Raw genomic sequence first — 24,486 nt, forward strand, 5'->3', positions numbered from 1 at the left:
AGATAGATAGATAGATAGATACTGTGATTTTTATTTGTGTGTTCTTCTTTCGTTTCCAGTTATCACTGTGATTATTCTTAACTTGAATACAAATGTTCTATATCTACATCTATATCTATAAATGTATTTGCACGTGTGGATTTATCTGCCATAGGTGAAACCCTTCTTCTCTCCTGTTCATTCAACATCCAATTTCTAATGTATGTACAGGGTGGCCACGTTATCCGTGGATCTCCAGAATGAACCCCAACCTCCTAGCCCAACCAGAACATGGCTCTAGTCTGGCCCAGAGGCTTTCTAGGCCCACAGAGGCCATGGGCTCAGAATAATGAGGGCCCCCTGTACTCATGTATATGTCAGTCTCGTAGCTTAGTTGAGGAAAAGTTTGGAGACAAACGTCCATACATTTCCTATGACTGGTGAATAAATTGAGTTTGGGGTAGGTTATTGCCTCTGTGGAGGCAACACCAGTACAGCTATGCCACTCTATACAGGCTTATTCTCTCCCTTTAACTTACCGAAAATGCAACTGCTATATAAGAAGAATTGACAAACTTATGCACAATCCTGCACAATCCTGTGCATATCTATGCACAATCCTGTGCATATCTATGCAGAAGTAAGATCTCTTTCAGTTGGATTTAGTCCTTAGGAAGTGGGTAAAAGATTGCAGCCTTTGTGTTTTACCACCAAGCTTGCGTTTTTATCTGCTCTAGTGGTGGTTTGGTGCTTTGTTTAAAACAATTTCCATCTTGGAAGAAAAAAAAAACTGCTCTGGTGAGAGAAAAGGGTGAAGGATGAGATGGTTTCATGAGTGTCGCAAGGGCATCAAGTCAGCATTGTGCACAGTCCTGCTCTAGAAAGGTGGAGCTGGTTTCATGAGTGGAACAAGAGTCAGCCAGCCAGCCAGTACTGACCAAATCTAGCTTCTCCATATAAATGATTCTTTCTTGTCATGTAACAGATTCTAACTGAAAGTCTTCATGGAGTACGCTTGATGGAAAAGTGTTACATTGCTGTACTACCTTCTGTACTACAGGTGGGGCCTCGGTATCCACTGATTTGACTCGCCACTGATACTGATGTCCACTTTGAAATGCTTTTAAATGTAACAAGGAAAAAAAGCATCAAAATCCAATTTCCTACCTTCCCACTGTTAAATATTTATAATTTCATTCCATTATATTCCATTATTCACCCCATCTAGTAGCTGAATACTGTATATTGTCTACACCAGGGGTGTTCAAAGTTTTTGGCAGGAGGGTCACATCATCTCTCTGACACTGTATCGGGGGCCAGAGGGAAAAAAGAATTAATTTACATTTAAAATCTGAATAAATTTACATATGTTTATATAAATGGATATTATTAAAGATGAACTTATATGAATGAATGAAGGTCTTGCAATAGCTCAAGGCCTATAAAAGGCCTTGCACAAAACAAGGCTGGCCTTTCCTGGAGGGAGCCCTCATCCCACAGCTCACGTGAGAGGGCAAACCATCACCCTCACGCTGAGAGCAGTTGCGTTGGGCCAGTGTGGGCTTCAGCAAGTTTCCAGGGGACCAGAGGCTCATTGGAGACTGGGGCCTCCCTGAGGGCCACATTGGGAGTCCTCAAGGGCAGCAAGTGGCCCTAGGGCCAGGGTTTGGGCTCCCCGGTCTACACTAATGCATTTTGGGGTGACAATGGAGGAGAAAAAAAACCCAGAAGTGGGTCTTGAAAGCTATTTTTCCACTGATTCGGTATCCACTGATTTTTTAATCCACTGGGGGTTTCGGAACAGAATCTCTTTGGATAACGAGGCACAACCTGTACTTTTAAAGGGTTTCTAAAGATAACCAGGAGTACAGCTGTTTGTTTACAAACAAACAAAATGTAAGCTATCTGAATGGAAGTTTTCAACAATACTTACAAAACTTTTTTTTTTTTAAACCCTGTTTTGGTAGACTGCAGTTTGTCACTAGTTACAAATACATGCAAACATGTGCCTGATTCACACATACAGACACATACTTGATTGCTCATTAGTCACTTAGTCAGTGACTCAACTTTGATTACTGTCTGCTGATTATATGAAGCACCACCAATTGGAAAAAGTACTGTTTGCAGTTGAAATTGAGAGATAACAAATGTCAACAAAACATTCTGCATTGGTTAGAACTCCTAAGCAAGCTTGGTTAGAAGTTTGTCATTGTGATTAAACAATTCTGACAGTGATTCATTATATCCTTTGCAGGTAATATTGTACCCAACATCCAATACCTCAAAGTCTCCTGAGATGCATAAAATGATTGTCCCCAAAAACAGCCAGGACTCTGATTTGAGGATCAAACTGGCAGTGAGGATGGATAAACCACCACACATGAAGCACTGTGGGTGAGTATCTGTTCTGCAGATTTAATTCCATATTAGTTATCCAAACCTTGTAGTGTAAAGTTGTCCGAAACAGAAACTGAAGCAAAAAAGAAATGCATAAATATGTCAAAACATGAACTTTATTAGAGAGCATGAACGAGTCTTTTTGGAATAATTGGATATAGAATATCCTATCTCTGTGTTAGAAGAACGGATGGATAACAAAGGCACTGGAACAGCCTGCCTCGCTCATTGGATGTTTTCAAGCAAAGGCTGGATGGCCATCTGTCAGGGATGATGTAGTTGCCTGTGTTGAGCTGACACCCAGGGTCCCTTCCACTTCCAGTTGTATGATCTAATGTGTGGAAGACTGAGGGTGCATTTAAATATAAATTTATTTATTTATAAATAAATAAATCTCTCACTGGGAGTGCCCAAGATCTTGGGCACACAATTGTCTTTGAATCCTGGTCCTTGCCAATGATAACAACGTTTAACGAAGCTGTATGATACAACAAGCCTTGGGTTAGAATTAATTCTTGAATGGAAATGAGTGATAAAACTCTGCCTAAGAGGGAACAAACAGTTCCCTGAGTAGCAAAATGGAAAGGTCACCATGTAAATAATTTATAGCAGGCTTTAAAAAATGTATGAAAAGCACTGCGTTCCAGCTACGAGTGTCATTTTAAATGTTTAGAATGTATCCATTCTGCCTGCAGCCCAGAACCCCCATAATTATTGGGCGCCTTTTCCAGCAATCTTACAGTTTCTTCACAGAAGCATTTAACAGATTAATTCTATGTCTGATCTCATGGCAACAGCTGTACTCGGTTAGGAGCAGTAAACTTCAACAAGCGTTGCTCTGGTTCCGTGTGTATGTGTACTTAGGAGTTCAGGCTCCTTTTTTCTGTAACCACATAGTCCTGATCACTGACATCAGAGTCACTTCATACCCAAAAAGTGCACTGCTGAAGCTGTCCTTTTCCTATCAATTATCTTTCCTTCCGTGGAAGTACATCAAATTTTTCATTGAATATTCATGGTTCTCAAATGTCTCTAAAGCACAGAAGAACTCTGGGGAAAAAAATGTTCTGACTAAATGATGCTGTTCATCGCTCAGCACTTGTATCCTTTCACAAATAAACCCCAGTACTGGATTGAAGCTAATTTAAAGTAGAGCTATTCAGTTTAATCCACATTCATTATGTTCAAGCAATTGAATCAACATGAATTCAATTTCAGTTACGGTAAATCTGTGCTTTGACTCTTGCAGTGGATAGTGTTTATGTTCACGGCTGCTACCTGTGTAAGAAGTACAAGTTCTCCTTCCATAAACATTTCTTTTAACGTATATCTTAATTTGAGCCTTGACTTGATGTTGGAAGTAATATTTCAACTGAAGACAGTGAATGACTGAGATGTGTTAAGCTTTAGCACAGCCTAGTGGCCAAAAGCTTGTATTGCTTATCATACTGTATTGGCAACCTTCAGTCTCGAAAGACTATGGTATCGCGCTCTGAAAGGTGGTTCTGGCACAGCGTCTAGTGTGGCTGAAAAGGCCAATCCGGGAGTGACAATCCCTTCCACACCGGGAGCAAGTGCAGTCTGTCCCTGGTCTGTCTCCCTGGCTATGGGCCTTCCTTCTTTGCCTCTTAGCCTCAGACTGTTGGCCAAGTGTCTCTTCAAACTGGGAAAGGCCATGTTGCACAGCCTGCCTCCAAGCGGGCCTCTCAGAGGCCAGGGTTTCCCACTTGTTGAGGTCCACTCCTAAGGCCTTCAGATCCCTCTTGCAGATGTCCTTGTATCGCAGCTGTGGTCTACCTGTAGGGCGCTTTCCTTGCACAAGTTCTCCATAGAGGAGATCCTTTGGGATCCGGCCATCATCCATTCTCATGACATGACCGAGCCAACGCAGGCGTCTCTGTTTCAGTAGTGCATACATGCTAGGGATTCCAGCACGTTCCAGGACTGTGTTGTTTGGAACTTTGTCCTGCCAGGTGATGCCGAGAATACATCGGAGGCAGCGCATGTGGAAAGCATTCAGTTTCCTCTCCTGTTGTGAGTGAAGAGTCCATGACTCTCTGCAGTACAGAAGTGTACTCAGGACGCAAGCTCTGTAGACCTGGATCTTGGTATGTTCCGTCAGCTTCTTGTTGGACCAGACTCTCTTTGTGAGTCTGGGAAACGTGGTAGCTGCTTTACCGATGCGTTTGTTTAGCTCGGTATCGAGAGAAAGAGTGTCGGAGATCGTTAAGCCAAGGTACACAAAGTCATGGACAACCTCCAGTTCATGCGCACAGATTGTAATGCAGGGAGGTGAGTCCACATCCTGAACCATGACCTGTGTTTTCTTCAGGCTGATTGTCAGTCCAAAATCTTGGCAGGCCTTGCTAAAACGATCCATGAGCTGCTGGAGATCTTTGGCATAGTGGGTAGTGATAGCTGCATACGTTTAGGAGTGCAGGATATCATATATCACTTTTACTAATAACTCATTCCCTATCGCCTAATCTGATTTCTCTTCTACTCTTGCCTCTTATTATCATTTATCATTCATATCATATATAATATCTCATATCATATAATAATCATATCATATATAATATATCATAATAATTCTATAATATATCATAATAATAATATATAATAATAATTATATAATAATATAATTATTATATAATTATATAATATATATAATAATTATATCCCAGTGAGCGCAACCTGCAGGTCCTCCGAACTGCTCGCAGCAAAGTCCAACAGACTGCCAGGAGATGTGCTAACGACTACTGGCTCCAGCTCTGTTCCGAGATACAGATAGCAGCTGACACGGGCAACATCAAGGGGATGTATGATGGTATCAAGCAGGCCCTAGGTCCAACACAGAAGAAAATTGCCCCTCTGAAGTCTGCCACAGGCGAGGTCATCCAGGATCGGGCGCAGCAGATGGAACGCTGGGTGCAGCACTACTCTGAGCTATATTCCAGAGAAAATGTAGTCACCGAAGAAGCACTGAACAACATTGAGTGCCTGCCTGTGCTGGAAGAGCTTGACAGTGAACCAACCCTAGAAGAACTTCACGTGGCCCTGGACTCCCTTGCCTTTGGCAAGGCACCTGGAAAAGACAGCATCCCTGCTGAAGTCCTAAAATGCTGCAAAGAGATCATCGTCACTGAGCTGCATGAAATCCTCTGTCTCTGCTGGAGAGAAGGTGAAGTACCTCAAGACATGAGGGATGCAAACATCATCACGCTGTACAAGAACAAAGGTGACAGGGGTGACTGCAACAACTACCGCGGCATCTCTCTCCTTAGCGTTGTAGGAAAGCTGTTTGCCCGAGTTGTACTAAAGAGGCTCCAGGTACTTGCAGAGAGCGTCTATCCAGAATCGCAGTGTGGATTCCGAGCCAACAGGTCTACCACTGATATGGTATTCTCCCTTAGACAACTGCAGGAGAAATGCAGGGAACAACGACAGCCACTCTTTATAGCCTTCATAGATCTCACAAAGGCTTTCGACCTGGTCAGCAGAGACGGCCTCTTCAAGATTCTCCCCAAGATTGGATGTCCACCCAGGCTCCTCAGCATCATCAGATCTTTCCACAAGGACATGAAGGGCACTGTTGTCTTCGATGGCTCCACATCAGACCCTTTTGACATCCGAAGCGGAGTGAAGCAGGGCTGTGTTCTTGCACCAACCTTGTTTGGGATTTTCTTCGCTGTCCTGCTGAAGCAGGCCTTTGGAACTGCAACAGAAGGCATCTATCTCCGGACCAGATCAGACGGAAAGCTCTTCAACCTCTCCAGACTGAGAGCAAAATCCAAAGTCCAGCTGAAATGTCTGCGTGACTTCCTCTTTGCCGACGATGCAGCTGTCACTACCCACTCTGCCAAAGATCTCCAGCAGCTCATGGATCATTTTAGCAAGGCCTGCCAAGATTTTGGACTGACAATCAGCCTGAAGAAAACACAGGTCATGGTTCAGGATGTGGACTCACCTCCCTGCATTACAATCTCTGAGCATGAACTGGAGGTTGTCCATGACTTTGTGTACCTTGGCTCAACGATCTCCGCCACTCATTCTCTCGATACCGAGCTAAACAAGCGCATCGGTAAAGCAGCTACCACGTTTTCCAGACTCACAAAGAGAGTCTGGTCCAACAAGAAGCTGACGGAACATACCAAGATCCAGGTCTACAGAGCTTGCGTCCTGAGTACACTTCTGTACTGCAGCGAGTCATGGACTCTTCGCTCACAACAGGAGAGGAAACTGAGCGCTTTCCACATGCGCTGCCTCCGACGCATCCTCGCCATCACCTGGCAGGACAAAGTTCCAAACAACACAGTCCTGGAACGTGCTGGAATCCCTAGCATGTATTCACTGCTGAAACAGAGACGCCTGCGTTGGCTTGGTCATGTCGTGAGAATGGATGATGGCCGGATCCCAAAGGATCTCCTCTATGGAGAACTCGTGCAAGGAAAGCGCCCTACAGGTAGACCACAGCTGCGATACAAGGACATCTGCAAGAGGGATCTGAAGGCCTTAGGGATGGACCTCAACAAGTGGGAAACCCTGGCCTCTGAGCGGCCCGCTTGGAGGCAGGCTGTGCAGCATGGCCTTTCCCAGTTTGAAGAGACACTTTGCCAACAGTCTGAGGCTAAGAGGCAAAGAAGGAAGGCCCATAGCCAGGGAGACAGACCAGGGACAGACTGCACTTGCTCCCGGTGTGGAAGGGATTGTCACTCCCGGATTGGCCTTTTCAGCCACACTAGACGCTGTGCCAGAACCACCTTTCAGAGCGCGATACCATAGTCTTTCGAGACTGAAGGTTGCCAATACCTAATAATTATATAATTATTATATAATATATAATTATATAATTATATATATTTATATAATAATAATAATTATATAATTATATAATTATATAATAATTATATAATTATATAATAAATATAATAATTATATAATAATTATATAATATATATAATAATATATATCATAATATATATATATCATAATAATTCATATCATATATAATATAAAAAACCATGACCTGTGTTTTCTTCAGGCTGATTGTCATACTAGAACATTTAAAAACTCTTAAACTGTTAACATTCAGACAATAGTGGGTTGACATGTGGAAATGATTTCATTGGTAAGATAAACCTGAAGGCAAAGAGTAAGGTTTCTTTACTGTTGCTACTTACCGTTGTATTGAGATTCCCTTCCAAATACAATTTTGGGATTATGAGCTAATGCCTTTCAGTACCAGGGAGTTGAATCAAACCTGAACTCCAAAGCTGCTTTAGAACCTGATCCTAAAATCTTATGGCCCAGTCCCATCCAACAGTCTGTGCCAACAGGGTGTGCACTGCATCCTGGGGGGGGGGCCACTCACAGAGGCCTCCTCAAAGTAAAGGAATATTTGTATCTCAAAGCGGCATTGTGGTTGCACCAGCACTGGAAATTTGGATATTTGCACCAGCACTGTGCATGTCTACTCATCCTATGCATGTCTATTCAGAAGTAAGTCCCATTGTGTCCAGTCAGGCTTACTCTCAGGTAAGTGTGCATAGAATTACACACTTGAACGTTGCCTTGAACTGAAATAGCAATTGGGGGTAGGTTTCTTTAATTAGTGAGTTGCAGATCAGAGATGTACTATAATGAAAGTTATTGTGCATTATTCATTCTGGAGATATGGGCACAAAGGTGGCTACTTAACAACACAATCTTCTGTCTGCTCAAATGCAAGTCCCATTGTGTTTAATGGGACTTACTCCCAGGAAAGTGTGTTCAGGATTGCAGCCTTCATCATCTACTACTTTGAAAAAGACAGACAATGTTTACACCAGCTGATTTCTTCTAAGCCAGTGGTTCCATAACTTTTAGCACTGGGACCCTCTTTTTAGAATGTGAATCTGTCAGGACCCACCGGAAGTGATGTCATGACTGGAAGTGACATCATCAAGCAGGAAAATTGTTAACAACCTTAGGCTGCAGTCCTACCCACACTTACCTAGGAGTAAGTCCCATCTACTATCATTGTTAAAAGCATATATATGTAGTAGCCTATTAAAAGTACAGATCTGTAACATTTCCCCAAATGCAGACCCATACCATCGTAGCATCAAGTCTAACATATTAAAAATAAAATATTGAAATGAATGGGACCCATTTGAAATTGGCTCGTGACCCACCTAATGGGTCCTGACCCACAGTTTGAGATACACTGTTCGAAGCACAAAGAGTATAAACAAGTACAATTCATTCTAAAGAATAAATGCTTTTCTTCCAAGCCAGTCTTTGAATGCGAGCCTTGGAAGCAATTTATCTGCTCCCTGTTACAATTGAGTTCTTCAGGCTTGAGAACCCAACTGGGTTCTCTCATATCTTGAAAATATGAACAAGATATGAACAAATATGAACAAATCTTCTGCCATTTGCAACCAAAGACTTTCTAGGTGAGAACAAAGTACTTATTTCTGGCCCTTTGTACGAAACACGTTTGACGTTCCTGTTATAAAACAATAAGCAGAGAGAGAGAATTTTGAGTATCTGCTCATGTTTTTATGTTGATTGATATACTTGTTATTTACTGTTATGTACTTGTACTTGCTATTAGTTCAATTATGTACTTACTTTACAATATGATATTTTTATTCCGCCACACCGCAGGGTAGCCAAGGTTGTTTTACAAATCAGAGAATAGACAGTAAAATTAATTGGAGGACATTCACAATTGAGTGTCCTCCCAGGGAATGAGCCACCACCACAACCTCACCCCCCCCCCCAAAAAAAAGATGAATACAAATTAAAATGTAATCAATATCCTGAAGGAGTACAGGGTACAGGCAAGTTGAACTTCAGTGAGGAGGTTACAGCATGTTACAATATGAGAATATGTATTGGCTTAATTAGCAAGTTTCGTTGTTGTACAGATGTATATTATTCTCATTACTGGTTCCATACAAGTGATGGCTTATTTTATGTGAAATTTTATTTTTTGCCACACAAATGTGATGGTATGTTGAGGTTTCAGTGTTTGTATGATCTTCATTTTTTTTTAATGGACATATACATAGATACATTTCATAGGTACAACCTCGTAAATAGATTTAAATCAGTTCGTGCACACACAGATACTTCAAACTGAAAAGCAAATGGCACTTAAAAATTATATTAACGCCTGATTAGATAATGATGATGAGGTTAAATGCAAAATGGTTAGGCAAGAAAGAAGCAGAAGTGTACTTCCTGCTGCTAGATCCTTAGAGAACAGATTATAGCGATGAGCTCTATTTTAATGATTCCCACAGTAATTGCTAGTAGGGGGATCTTGGAGACCTTTATAATAGGTTGCTGCCATTTTAATTGCAGAATGGATTAGAGAGATTTCTAATTGCTAAAGGGTATATTACTAACTGAGGTATCTCTTTGTATTCATTTCCAAGTAATTAGTCTGAAATATTTGTAAAACCGGGAAACATTCAGATCTAAACTCAGTTTTTGTTAATAGATGCTGACTTGGGCTAGAGCAGTGTTTCTCAAACTAGGGGTCGGGACCCACTATGTGGGTCGCAAGTCACATTCAGGTGGATCACTTAGCATCCAGCTAAGCCACCATTGAAAATACAGAGCTGAAAATTAAGGGTGTACAGAGCTTCTGGGTAGAGTGGACTCCCTTGGGAGAGAGGCAGGTTGCTTTGCCATGAATAGGTGGGGCGGCGGGAAGGGCTAGCTGGAGAAGGATGCTTTGACTTCTGAGCTGTATCATTTCTGAGCTATGCAAAATAACAGTGCGAGAGTGCTTTGGGATCTTTGGCAGATTGTGGCTTAGGTTTAAAGCAGTGATTTTCAACCTTTTTCATCTCGCGGCACACTGGCAAGGCACTCAAATGATCAGGGCACACCATCAGCTTTTTGACAATTGACAAGCCACACTGTGCTGTCAATGGGGGCTCACATCCCCCAATGGTCCTATTGATAAATGACCCTCTCCCAAATTCCCGTGGCACACCTGGGGGCCATTCGCGGCACACCAATGTGCCACAGCGCAGTGGTTGAAAATGGCTGGTTTAAAGCCTAAATTGGATTATGTCCTGTCCAACCATGACATCGCTTCCAGGATAATGAGCCCTGCTAGTGGGTCCCTACAGATTGTCATTCCAAAAAGTGGGTCCCAGTGCTAAAAAGTTGGAAAACCACTAGGCTAGAGTCTTGCACAAAGTTATAAATCAGAAATAAGTTATAAGTCGTTTGGACTTGCGTTCATGTGTTTATGTAGCACAGCGCAGCATTAGGCTACAACCTCTGCTTCATTATGGGTGTTTAGTTTCACCTTCTTTAGGGGGAATAAACACTTCTGATTGTATTCTGGGCTTGGTGTGTAACCCAGGGCTCTCATTGTTTCTGGAGAATCCTCTCTGAATTGGACCTTCATGCTAAGACATGGCATTGCAGTGATTTTATACCTTCATAAAAAGTGCAGTAGCATGTTTTCCCTATGATTTGTGTTACTGAATATGGTTTTTAATTGAGTGTTTAGAGTTGAAGCAGGGTGTAGCAAACATTTCACAATGTTCAGGTAGCTTATTCATATTCTTCTACTGCTTCTGTTGATCATGGTCATGGTACTAAAAATGATTTATGAAAGCACCATATCCTCCTTTTGCAAGTTGAAATAACCCCCCCCCCACACACACACACACATGCATGAGCTTACAGCAGTGGTTCTCAAACTGGTGGGTCGTGACCCACCAGCCAGGTAAGAACTTCTCCCTGCCCCTTTAAGGGACGTGAAGAAGGGAAGGCAGCAACGTAATCCCCAGGATTGCGCTGCTGCCAGGCAGGGGAGTAGGGTTTTCACTTACTGGCAGCCGGCGCTGGAGTCCTAGGGGATCAAGAAATCCTCCACAGGGCTTCCCGCACCTCCAAACATCTAAAAAATGAGAGGTGGATAAGCAGACACTTCCAGTTTTCATCATGAAACTGGAAGTGCTCATGTGTTTGGTTTTCTTTTAAACACGCTTGGAGGGACGGGGAGTGCTGTAGGGGGTTCCCCCACACACCCAAGGACTCTGGGGCTGGCTGCCAGTAAGTGAAACCTCCTTCCCATCTCCAGCAGCAGCACAATCCTAGAGTTTGCCATAGCCCTTCCCACACACACGCTTACAGTGCTCTCAACTCCCTTGTAGGAGTTTAGGAAGCACTGGCTTACAGCATGTGAGCAAATACTAACTTGCAGAATGAAACATGACAATCAGTCATCCATCAGCTATGCAAAACAAGCTGTGTGTTCATCTGCCCTCTAAACATCCACAAATTGCTGGGATACCTGATGCATTTAAAAAAAATTGAGGATGGGATTGAAAATACCTATATTGAAAAATACATCTAAAGTACATAAGAACAGCCCCACTGGATCAGGCCAGAGGCCCATCTAGTCCAGCTTCCTGTATCTCACAGCGGCCCACCAAATGCCCCAGGGAGCACACCAGATAACAAGAGACCTGCAAGGCTTCCTGGGAATTGTAGTTAAGAACATAAGAACAGCCCCACTGGAGCAGGCCATAGGCCCATCTAGTCCAGCTTCCTGTATCTCACAGCGGCCCACCAAATGCCCCAGGGAGCACACCAGATAACAAGAGACCTGCAAGGCTTCCTGGGAATTGTAGTTAAGAACATAAGAACAGCCCCACTGGAGCAGGCCAGAGGCCCATCTAGTCCAGCTTCCTGTATCTCACAGCGGCCCACCAAATGCCCCAGGGAGCACACCAGATAACAAGAGACCTGCAAGGCTTCCTGGGAATTGTAGTTAAGAACATAAGAACAGCCCCTCTGGATCAGGCCATAGGCCCATCTAGTCCAGCTTCCTGTATCTCACAGCAGCTCACCAAATGCCCCAGGGAGCACACCAGATAACAAGCTGACATGAAAATGATAAAAGGGCGGGTTCAACTGCAGCTGGTAATATAAATTTTTCCACGAAATCCTCACCTTCTCAGGTCTGATCAGATTTCACGGGTTCCACACGGACTTGCACTAGTGATATCGCTGGCGCAGGTCCAAGTTGACCCACCTTGTTTCATGTTCCCTTCCTCTGAGAAATCCTCTGGAGGCCAAAACAGGGTGCAGCGGACACCACATTGTCATTGTTGCATTGTCGTGCAGGGAGTTAGGTGGGAGTGGGCTGTTCGTAATACAGAGCAATCCTTGACATCACTTCACAGGACTAATGTGAAAGTTCCTTCACACTCATCTCTCAGCAGGGATGAGAATCTTGATCCACAGGCTTTACGATCGTCCTTCTGTTTCTCATGTGTTGTACTAACTAATGCAATGTCTTGTTGCACATGAAGCTCGCTGAATTGAGGCCATTTATATGACTGCAGTCAGCAGAAGTTGCAGTTTTGCTGTGGCAGATTTTGGTGGTAGCAGCAAACAAAGCTTTGGCTGCACTTCCTTCTGCGTCCCGTTCCTCCCCCCCACACACACACACATATTTTGCTTCTACATGCTTTTTCTCCTGCCTTTAGCTATACTGATTCCAGTTCTGGGGGGAAGGATCTTATTGTGATACAGTTACAGCTTCAATTTTGATTATATATTGAGAAGCATTTAATTATCTTATCTCCTTTAATTAGCCTCACCGCTGGGGTCAATTGCTTTTTTATTACCATGGCAGGCATGCAGCTATGATTGGCATGAGATAGCATTTAAGTTAACGTACGTCTGAGGCTTTAGTGAGTGTTGTCTTTACGATCTAGCACATTTATACCATTTTAAAAATATCCACCAAGTGTTTTGACTGTCTGCTCAGGGAAATTGAAAGCTGAAAGTTCTTACATAAATATAAAGACGGAAAAAGTTAAGTGAGCTTAGTGCTGCTGTACAGCAGTAACAATCTTGAAAAGACTGGTAGGTATTTTTATAATGTGCTTGTTTTTTTGTTTTGTAAATTTATTTCAAAGAATAGCATTGGGTAATATAATTACACAAGGAAAATAAAAAAAATTGATGAGGAATTCAGTAATACTTCTTACAACACTGTCGATATGTCCTTAGAAAACATTGGATGAAATAGTTGTGTAGGAAGCAGTTATACGATTGTTCTAGTGTAGTTCCATTCACGGTATCTGTAAATTTAACCTGCCTGCATACTAGAGGGTAGCTAATAGGAACGAAGCATTCCTGCTTCCTGTTAAACTGGTTCTGAACATGATGGTCTAATTTTTCCTGTCCAATAAACTGATTTCGTGACAGTAGCATTCAGTGCAAAACCATGACTGCCCACTTATAAAGGTGCAATTAAAGTGCTTTCAGAAGTCAACTTGGATTTTGTGATGCCAGGATGCTGTTTAGAGAAACTTTAGTAATGGAGCCACTTACTTATTTGAATTTCTCTGTAAAGAACTTTGTGAACTTTTTGCTGTAAATTGGTATATAAATATTAACAATAGTGAAGATGAAAATGAAGCCAGAGCTACAGTTGAGCAGCTTGGGCTAGTTTTGTTGTATCCTATGTAAGTCATGTATCTAGAGCAGTGGTTCTCGCACCTTTAGCACCGGGACGCACTTTTTAGAATGAAAATCTGTCAGGAGCCACCTGACAAGTGGAAGTGATGTCATACTGGAAGTGACATCATTAAGCAGGAAGAGTTTTAACAATCCCAGGCTGCAATCCTACCCAGGAGTAAGTCCCATTTACTATCATATACACAATAGCCTGTTAGAAGAACAAATCTGTAACATTTCCCCAAATGTAGTCACATACCATGACATCAAGTGTAATATATTAAAAATAAAATATTGAAATGAATGGGGACCCACCTGAAATTGACTCGCAATCCCAACCCACAGTTTGAGAAGGACTGATCTATCGTTAGTCTTAGTGTCTTAAGACTGTCTTAATGTGCAGTTAAATAGTATTGACCACAAGAGGGCAGTGTGGTTTAAAGGAATGCAGTAAAAGCCTCCAACCAAGGTCTGCGTTCTAAAGTTCAGCTCATAAAATGTGCAATATTTCCAGTGCCTTTCTGGGTTTATTTTATCAGGGCAAACTGATTTTCTTTGGCAAAACATAGTAACGTATCAAATGTGTGATGTTGGTTGCCTAGTCTGTGATTTCAGAAGATTGAAATAACAAACCGAGCCAACCTTTTGAAATTATTTCCACTTGAATTTTGAAAGAGTAAAGAGTATGTTCTGATGCTAGGATTTCATAACCTGCTGGGTTTTAAATTGTAATTTTCATCCTTTGGCCAAAATGTGTTTGGAAGTAAGTTACTCAGATTACAGTAGAGTGTTCAAATTGAAGTGTATGGGTTGGCATACATCTTAATAACTTTTAGATGTAGTCTTTCAGATGTTTACATCTTCTAGCATATACCTAAAAATGATGTAAATGTAATAACAGTGTATTTGAATGCATGCGTATTTCAAAAATAAAATTGTCAAATAAATGGGATTGGCTGCTGAGTGTCCACTTGGTGGTAACCCTGGGGTTGTTGCACTTTGATATGTTAAATAGCCTATAGTTGTTTGACTGTGTGCCTGATACGCTGGCATACAGCCTTTACTGGATTGAGATCAAATATCTGAGCAAAATAAAAAGCTAACTGTAGTTCAGGCCATGGATTGGATCTAAATGTCCTTCTTGTAGCAGGTATACAGGTGGAGCTTCCGTATCCACTGATTTGACTCATCACTGATCCTCATCTTTAAATCCCTGTTACAAAGGAGAAAAAAAAGCATCAAAATCCAATTTCTTACCTTCATGCTATTAAACAGCACTGGTTTGCTGTAAATTTGAACTGTGTAAATTTGAACTGTATAAATTTAATCTTCTTGGGTTAAAGATAACTTTAAAGACCCACTTCTGGATTTCTTGCTCCTCCATTGTTACCCTAGAATGCATCGGTATAGAGCAAGAAGCATGAAAGTGGATCTTTAAAGCTATTTAGTGTCTGCTGATTTTTTTTTTACCCACTGGGTGTTACGGAACGGAAGCCTGCAGAGCCACGGTTGGACACGTGCGGCCTCTGTGGGCTGCAGAAAGCCCTCCAGAGGCAATCGGAGCACGTCTCCAGTCATCTTTAGTGGGTTCGGTTTGGGCCAAGTCTGACTCAATGCAGGTCCAGGGAACCCGCACTCAGCCAGATCCACAGGTACTGAGCCCCACCTGTATAGTATTCTCCTTTTGACAAAGGGTTATTGGTTTTTTTATCAAATTAAATATTTATGCCACTGCTGGGATTCATGTTTAATTCTATAATCACACCGATGTACATATTTCAAAAGGTATGGTGGTCTTGCCAAAATACATCATGCTTCTATAGAATCAGGTGCATGTTTATCCAGAAAGATAGCAGGAACTTGGTAATAACCTCACACTTTATACAAACAAACATTTCATTCTTACAGTTTTTTAAAGATAGAACTTGGTTTGCTTCCTTAAGCAATACATGCATCCTGTTTCTGTGTAGTTCCAATTTATAAGCAGAGTCCCTAAACTATTTAGCTGGAGTGGAATTCATTTACTTTAGTTTTTGTTCATGGTCAGTTCTGCTGTCTCCCTCTCTTTTTTCTCTTATTGGAATGACCTTGTCTCTTGTCTTTTATCCCTGCATTTTTCCCTTCACTTCTTTGATATTTTTTCATCTTTTAATAAACTTTATTGTATTTTTTCTGTGCCACCTGTCTGGTCTTGGTTCACTTGGGAGGGAGCAGGTTGCCGCAATTCCCATACCAATTTTGTTCCACTGCTGTTTGCTTTTAAGAGGACTCCCAGGTTTTAACTATTAACCTCAGAGGGAGGCTTTCCAAAGGCCAGCCTCTTTTTTTCTGGGCTTCCCTAGGTTTGGGTAGTGGCATCAAATGACCTTTTTCCGGTTTACTCAGTTAAAAGGATGTAATGGGGAGCAGGGAGGTGGGTGCATGTTGCACACTTCTGGTCTCTGCGCCCATCATGCCCTCTGCCTTCCCTTACAGGTGTTCATTGACTCAATAGTCATCAAAGAATCACATCAGAAAATTTCTACAAAAGGCTATCCAAAAACCACTTAACACTAGTGTAATCTCATTGACTTGAATTGGACCATACTAGTGTAAGCTGGAGTACCTCCTAATAGTGCTCAAAGTACAATTACAAGATTACTGTATGATCCCACGGTTGTCTCGGTACAGATTTAGCTTGACCTTAGTTTTGTGAATAGGGAAAAATATGGGTGTCCCTCTGTATCTGCATGGTTCTGTTCCACCACCATCACCCCCTGCAGATATGGGAGATCTCTATATACAGCACTGTACAATGTGTTCCCAAAGCCCATTACCTTCATTTTTCTTTATTCTATTGTCTTGCTTAAAACAGAAACGTTTAAAAATGAAGGTAATGGATGCGGAGGAGCCCACTCTTGTTTGATTGGTGGGTTCAGAACTACCTGAGCATGCCAAATTACTGTACTGGGAGAAAGGTGGGCTAGGACTTCATTAAATAAATAAACATCTGCCAGTCCCAGCATGAGGATTGGCTATTACTCTTTGTTCTGACTGTCAGATGAACTGGAGCAAACTGGCTGGCAAAAACTGACCATGCAGTGGTCCTTAATGGTTGCTAATGGTGGTCTGATGGAGCCTGTCACAGGCATTCAGTCTGGAGTAAAAGGTGGGGGAGGCTACTGCCCCTGCCTTTGAAAAGATGCTTGCAGGTGAGCTTCATTGAACTGGTTACATTATGCAATTTTGTACCCCCCCCCCCAAAAAAAAATTCATTTCAAAATTGGTTTTAGAAAGGGGGTATGTTTTAATTCTCCATCCTGAGTGGTACTATAGAAGTCTAAACTAACTTTAATTACATACCAACAAACAGGGTTGGGTATGTGTGTGTGTGCCTGCCTCAAGATGAATTTGCATTGGCCCTCTCCTCCTCGTATGTGACAGGTACTGTCTTCAGACCAAGTGCTAATTTCCTCTTCATTTCTTTTCCGTCTGCTTTAAAAAAAATAGCTTGCAGTTTATTCAGTTAAATGTTTGATGCCTTATTTAAAAAAAACAAAACAAAACTCTTAAGTAAACTTGAAAAACAGAGGAGGAAAAGAGGTGGCATCTTGAATGTCACAAGGGCTAATCAATTACTGTGCAGGTTCTTCAAGAATTGGAATTCCCTTAAGTTAATGTTTCTCAAAATGTCCCTCTAGGAACCCTGGGACTCCCCGATACCCCTTCACGGGTTCCTTGATCACACCACAAGTAGCTGCCATCTGCTCAGTGTAGCGTCACTCCATGTATGTGCCTGTGCTCTGGGGCTCCCTGAGACCGGTGGCGTAGCTGAAGGGGGGTGGAGAACTCAGTCTGCCAGGGAGGTGGGAGAGCAACGCCTCCGTTTGGAGCCATTCCTGGGGGGGGCAAAACGTAGCCATAAGGCTCCGTTGTATAGATTGTGTTGTATAGCCGCCTTGGGTGCCCTTTGGGGAGAAAGGCGGAATTCTAGATAGATAGATAGATAGATAGATAGATAGATAGATAGATAGATAGATAGATAGATAGATAGATAGATAGATAGATAGATAGATAGATAGATAGATAGATAGATAGATAGATAGATAGATAGATAGATAGATAGATAGATAGATAGATAGATAGATAGATAGATAGATAGATAGATAGATAGATAGATAGATAGAATGAATGAATGAATGAATGAATGAATGAATGAATGAAGGTACATACAATGTTCATGCTTCATTTAAAAGGTCTAATAATGATGGAGCGTCAGATGGAACATAGGTGTTTCCTGTCCTAGAAGTTAAGCATGAGTGCCAAGAGAGGTTAAGTTGATAGATGTTGTTTAGACTTGCTCTGTAATCTTGAAACTATAGTGCCACTTCCCTGTGTGAATCATGTGCCTCTGAAGAGGAGTCCATGTCTTCTTCACTCGGGTATAGTAATGAATTTGTGAAGCCCTGTTCCTCACTGCCAGTGTAGCCTTGCTATTAAGCAATTAATGAGTGTGTTGACTTGAAACTTTTTTGTTTCATTGATTAGCTTCATGGTTCTGACAATGTTTTAAAATATTTTTGTTAAATTAATTTCTTTGGTAGCTTTTGTAGAAGAATCTGATTATGAGTGATTACAAAAAATAATTACAAGATACTGGGATGTTCTGAATAAGTATCTTCGGGCATAAATTAAGGGAAAATGCAAAATTGTTTCTTAGTGGAGTTCCTTAGGCTTCTGGCATTTCATAGCAGCAGTGAGGAATGTCAGATGCACATGACGTTACCAGGATTGGATTGGTCCTTAACAGGAGCGGGAAGAATTTCAGGCCAGACCCCTTCTTACTCCTGCATGTACTGCCTCCATTTCCTCCCCATTCCTCTGTTGTCTCCTCTGTGACTGTCCAGATTTGTAAGACCCTTGTCCCCTCATTCTGTGAAAAGCACCACAGAAGATGCTACCTCTGTACAAAGCCTACATTTTCTAATGCTCAGTGCAACTAAGGGTGCAATCCTAATGCACTTTCCGGCACCAACATAAGAGCAAGGCAGCTCTGGGGAAAGGGAACAAATATTCCCTTACTTTGAGGAGGCCTCCATGAGTGCCACCTAACTGCAGGATGCAGCACACGTCCCATTGGCTCAGCTATGCCAGTGCTGGAAAGTTGTTTAGGATTTGGTCCTAAGTCTATCGAGTGATTTGGCCTAAGTCTACCGCTGGAGAATTGTGACAGCTCGACATTTTTGTTGGCCTGGCCAACAGCAAAACCTCTACCAGGTCTATGAATCTGGTGTATGCTTCTGGAGTTCTAATAGGAATTTTAAAAAATGTATTAAAGGAAGCAGAGGTTTAACAGAACAATAGGATTCGAATCCCACCGGCTGAGCATTTTCTTTTTTTAAAGAACATGTTTGTGCTGTGTTTGTTTTTATTTTGGGACATTGAAGTAAGTAGATGGTGAGAGACGCTATTGATGGGGGGGGGGTTGAACATGTTCAATATTTGAACACGGACATTCTGTGCCTAAAGGGTTAAATTGAGGTTTGACAGTTCTTACCACTTTTGCAAGGAACCACTTGAAGCACCTTAGTGTAGGTTCCTGCCCTTTCCTCCATTCTTCTGTGTGGATTTGAGATTGATAATCCTGAGCACAGAACAGATTTATCTGTATTTCTTATTAAACACACACAGCCCAATCCTGCCTAGTGCAGGCGCAGCGGGGTCACACAGTCAACACTGTATCCAGTGCTGGTTTTGAGCAGGCTGGACATCTTCTCAGGGTAAGGGGAAATTTGTTCCCTTACCTCAGTGGTTCTCAAACCACTAAGTTCTTGCGTGGGCAGGAGGGGGGAGGCAGCAGAGGCGGGGGAAGGCAGTGACACGGCCCCTAGGATCGCGCCGCTCAGGGGGGCTGCAGGCGCTTGGGTACGTGTACCAAGCCCCTGCAGCCTCCCTGCAGCCTGGTGCGACCTGCAGCAGAGCTCCCCGCAGCAATGAAAGTAGATGCGGAGCGATCGCGCCCCGCCTCTGCGGAAGTGGAGCGCGATCGCTCCACGTCTACTTTCCTTGCTGCGGGGAGCCCTGCTGCAGGTCGCACCAGGCTGCAGGGAGGCTGCAGGGGCTTGGGTACACGTATCCAAGCCCCTGCAGCCCCCCTGAGCGGCACAATCCTGGGGATCGTGCCGCTGCCTCCAGGCTGCCCCCGCCCCTTAAGGGGGCAGGAGCCAGAGCCCGCAGGCTAGGGCGTTGCGACGTCCAAGTTTGAAAAGCCCCGCCTTACCCCATGTCCAGCCCCAGCCTGCTCAATCTGGCTTTTTTAGTCTGCACCAGTGGAATCATTTGGACGAGTCTGAGAAGCCCAGTGTTGAGGGAAAAGGCTTGGGAGGGGAAACAGGATGTGGTGGATTTCTCTGGTTCTTCTCTGCCAATATTGCCCCCTTCTGAGCCTAACCCACCCCTTCCCCCCTGCACCACACAGAGCAACTCTTACCTGCTCCAGTGGCCACAGCTCCAGATTCAGCAGTGATGGGATGGCACAGGACTTCCTACCAGCACTTCTTGCTTCTGAGTCATCGAAAACTGCTTTACTGTGCGTTTGTACTAGCGAAGCGTTGGATTGGATTGTAAAATTTTCAGGAAGGGGGAAGGATTGATGGATCTATTCGTTCTTCTTGCTTGTTTGTATGGACTCTAGAACGAATTCTTTGGAGAAGTAGATATAACTTTTTGTATCAGGATCAAGATCAAGGGGGAGTTTGAAGTATACTTTGCAGGAAGTTTATAGAAGGCTTCCTGTATGATTTCTCCTTTTGAAGTGTCTTGTCAAAAGAAAAATCCTTTTTTCAGGAGAAAAGAAATGACTAGTAAGTGTTTCAGAAGCAGTGAGTGTAGTAACATAATTTTATATTGCCTGTGGAATTTTTAAGGCAACTTTAAAGAAAAGGGATATTGCCCATTTTCATCCCAATATGGCAGTAGTTCCCAAATTGTTTTATATTGGTGGCTACCTTGACCTGTTGGGACATTGGCTTCAGCTTCCAGTTAGGGCTACAATCCTATATATTGTATAGAGCAGTGGTTCTTACACATTTAGCACTGGGACCCACTTTTTAGAATGAAAACCTGTCAGGACCCACTGGAAGTGATGTCATGACCGGAAGTGACATCATCAAGCAGGAAAATTGTTAACAATTCTAGGCTGCTATCCTACCCACACTTACTCAGGAGTAAGTTCCATTTACTATCATTGTTAAAAGATTATTCATAATAGCTTGTTAAAAGTACAGGCCTGTAACATTTCCCCAAATGCAGTCACATACCATGGGAGCATCAAGTCTATTAAAAATAAAATATTGAAATGAATGGGGATCCACCTGAAATTGGCTCATGACCCACCTAGTGGGTTTCTCAATGTCTGAGAAACATTGGTATATAGAGTACATATGCAAATAAAATTTCATTCAATACAGTACAATCTTGAATTGTTCAATACCAAAACTTCATTCAGTGCAACAACTTGAACAATACTTCATTGTTCCTGGCCTACACCTATAGGGATTTGGACCTGAATATGCTCAATTTTTATGTGCATAGGCGGTAATTTAAACATTATACTCACGCATGGACCAGTGTTTGAATTACACAGGCCAACACACATTTTGCTTCCTTAAATGTTACACCAATTCCTGGGTATATTTGGGGTTCCGATTCCAAAAATGGCATCCGTTTTGCCTTATCACGTCTAGTTTTGGAGATATAGTATAGCCTCTTTAGTGAATGGTTCAAGAAGCTTCCTCATGAGGAAGCCAACACCATGGCTTCCTCATGAGGAAGCTGCTTGAACCATTCACTAATGAGGCTATACTATATCTCCAAAACTAGACGTGATAGGGCAAAACAGATGCCATTTTTGGAATCGGCACCCCAAATTCATATCAAACCACCATAAAGTTTGGGAGAAACTTTTTCGACCCTCAGTTTTGTAGGCCTGTGTTATAAGAGGAACTGGCAGGAGACCCTTGATGAAATCATAAGAAGAGCCAAAGGCCCATCTAGTCCAGCTTCCTGCATTTCACAGTGGCCTACCCAATGCCTCAGAGAGCACACAAGACCACAAGAGACCTGTGTCCTGTTGCCACTGCCTTGCACCAGGCATTCTGAGCTAGTCTGCTTCTAAAACAAGGAGGCTGCACTTGCCCATCACAGTTTGTAACCTGTGATGGCCTTTTCTTCTAGAAATCAGTCGAATCCCATTTGAAGGAGATGCCTCCTTTAAAGGCATCTGGGCCAGATTCCATCACCACATCCTGGGGCATGGAGTTCCACAGACTAATTGCACACTGGATAAAGAAATAGTTTCTTTTTTTCTGTTCTAACTCTACCGACACTCATTTTTAGCGGATGTCCCCAGGTGCTGTTGTTGTGTGAGAAGGAAAAGAACTTCCCTTTATCCACTCCATCCATCCCCTGCATAATTTTGTACATCTCAATCATGCCCCCAGGCGCTTTTTTTTTCTAGACTAAATAGTCCCAAACGCTGCAGCCTTTTCTCATAAAGGAGGTTCACCAGCCCAGTACCATTTTGGTCACTCTCTTGTGCAACATTACCTAGTTCCACTCTGTCCTTTTTGAGACGTGGGTACAAGAAATGACACCCGCATCCCCAGACCTTCACTGTTATTTTCATCTCACTCTTGCATGCTTACACTGAGAGGGATATGTCCCAAGAGGCCAGGCTGTTTCTGGCCCTTCTTTATTCAAAGTGCTGTAGTGGATGTCTACTGGGACTGGAAGTGGCTCAGCCGTGTCTGGGGAGTACCATCTTGTCTCCCCTTCCCATTGTGCATTCTCTGTTTAAGTTTGAACCGTCTCAAAGCGTAGCTGAACATGTCCATAGCATTAGTGAACAACCCTTTTCATCGAAGCCTTTTTTTTTAAAAAAGGCAGGTACGGGGGAGAAGTAACTTATGACTAATGGCTGCAGCCAAAGTAACTTTTTTCAAAGCGATTAAATCTTAAAAGAAAATGCCATTAGTAGTGCTGTATTCCCAGGCACTTACTGTCTGCTGTGAAGTTCCACCCTTAGCTTTAAAGTTAGAGAATGGTACAGTTGATGGTGTACTCCTTTTGGTCTGGAAGCACTTGCAGCCTCTTGGTCAATTGTTCTTGGCTTGAAATACTCTAAGAATACAGTCTCATGTGTTTTTTTTTTCTCTCTAGCTCTTAGCTTTGCAGAGAGCATATTGACCCTAGTCTTACAGGATACCACTAAATGTGCTGCTGCTATTCATTTTATGTGTGGATGCTCTTGGTGGGGCAGGTAAGGAGGATCTTAAACTAGGAATGATAGTCTGAAGAGTGTCCTATCAGTTGTATGGTTATATTATACAGTGGGGCCTCTGTATTCATGGTGGATCCATTCAATGAGTCCCCAAAGGCACCAAAATCCGCAGATAGAGAAATGTGTGGGGAGGGGGCAGCTGCTGACAAACCCGAAATGTCTTCCAGTCACATCTGGGAGGCCTTCTGAGGTGCGGGGAGGTTGGGTGCAGCCTCCCTGTGCCTCAGAAGACCTCCCAGACATGACTGGAAGGTCACCTCCAGGAAGTCTCTGAAGCCCTCCAGCAGCAGGCTGGTGTGCATGGTTAGTCAAACCTGCCGTTGCTGAACCCCCCCCCCCAGATTAGGGGACCCACTGTGGTTTAAAGCATTTTATTTACAGTAGAACATTGTGTGTGTGTGTGTGTGTGTGTGTGTGTGTGTGTGATGGTAAAAGAGCAGGAAGTTGCAACGCTCTTGTATTGTACAGAACTCACTGTCCTACCTATGCTTCACATCTATGAAAGCATGGGCAAGTGTATTTTGATCCTTCCTTGTGCACCTATTATTGAAAAACGATGAAAGAAGGAATTGAAAGAGAATAGACTATTTTCACACAAATAACTTGGCTTTCTTGCCGATTTTCCTATTCATACAGTAAGCAGTCTTGCTTATTGGAGTAAACAGAATGTTGTTCATTGTGGAGTTTTCTGGACACTCTTCAAGCTGCTTGTCCTTAGCAGTCATCATTGTGATAGCTGTTTGGGCTGGGTCCCCCCCACCCCACCCCACACACTCATTTGTTGTGAGGTGTTTAGTCTTCTCTCTCTCCCTCTCTCTCTCAAGAGCATAGAAAGTACTAAAATCAATCTGAGAATGTTTACCGCTAGGCTTCGGATGACCTAAGCCATATTGTTGCCTTGAGTCTGTTGCCTCTCATCCTCAACTGAAGACAAAAAAAAAAAGAAGGCTTAATCTTGTGCCGTGAAATAAAAGAAGGAATGCAGTCCAAGGAAGGAGTCCTTTTATGCTAGACAACATGGAACATGCCATGATGACTGAAAGTGCCTGTGGGCATTTGGCCCCTATTGGTTTTCGCATTGAATGCAATGATGCCCACAGATAGCCTGTATTGTTGTCAGTTAAATGGGATCATGAGTGTCTGAAAGGTGTTTGAGAATGGACTGAAAATCATTTTCACAAGTGGATGATTACTTCTGCCACATGTTAACCGAACTCTATCAGAATGGCCCAGATTTTGAGACTGCATTAATTGCTCTTTCAACCTTGACTGAGGCTTCTTTTTGAGAAAACCCT

General features: G+C 42.8%; 1 protein-coding gene across 4 annotated transcripts in view; it reads left to right on the top strand.

Annotated features, from left to right (window-relative positions):
• Positions 1-24,486, top strand: part of CADPS2 (calcium dependent secretion activator 2) — a 308,405-nt gene that overhangs the window by 133,889 nt on the left and 150,030 nt on the right. For all 4 annotated transcript variants that reach the window (XM_066634562.1, XM_066634564.1, XM_066634565.1 and 1 more), the window contains exon 8: positions 2,237-2,376. In XM_066634562.1, coding sequence (XP_066490659.1) covers positions 2,237-2,376 — 140 coding nt within the window. The remainder of the gene's footprint in view (positions 1-2,236; positions 2,377-24,486) is intronic.

The sequence above is a fragment of the Tiliqua scincoides genome, chromosome 7 (genome assembly GCF_035046505.1).
Source record: "Tiliqua scincoides isolate rTilSci1 chromosome 7, rTilSci1.hap2, whole genome shotgun sequence".
Lineage (NCBI taxonomy): Eukaryota > Metazoa > Chordata > Lepidosauria > Squamata > Scincidae > Tiliqua > Tiliqua scincoides.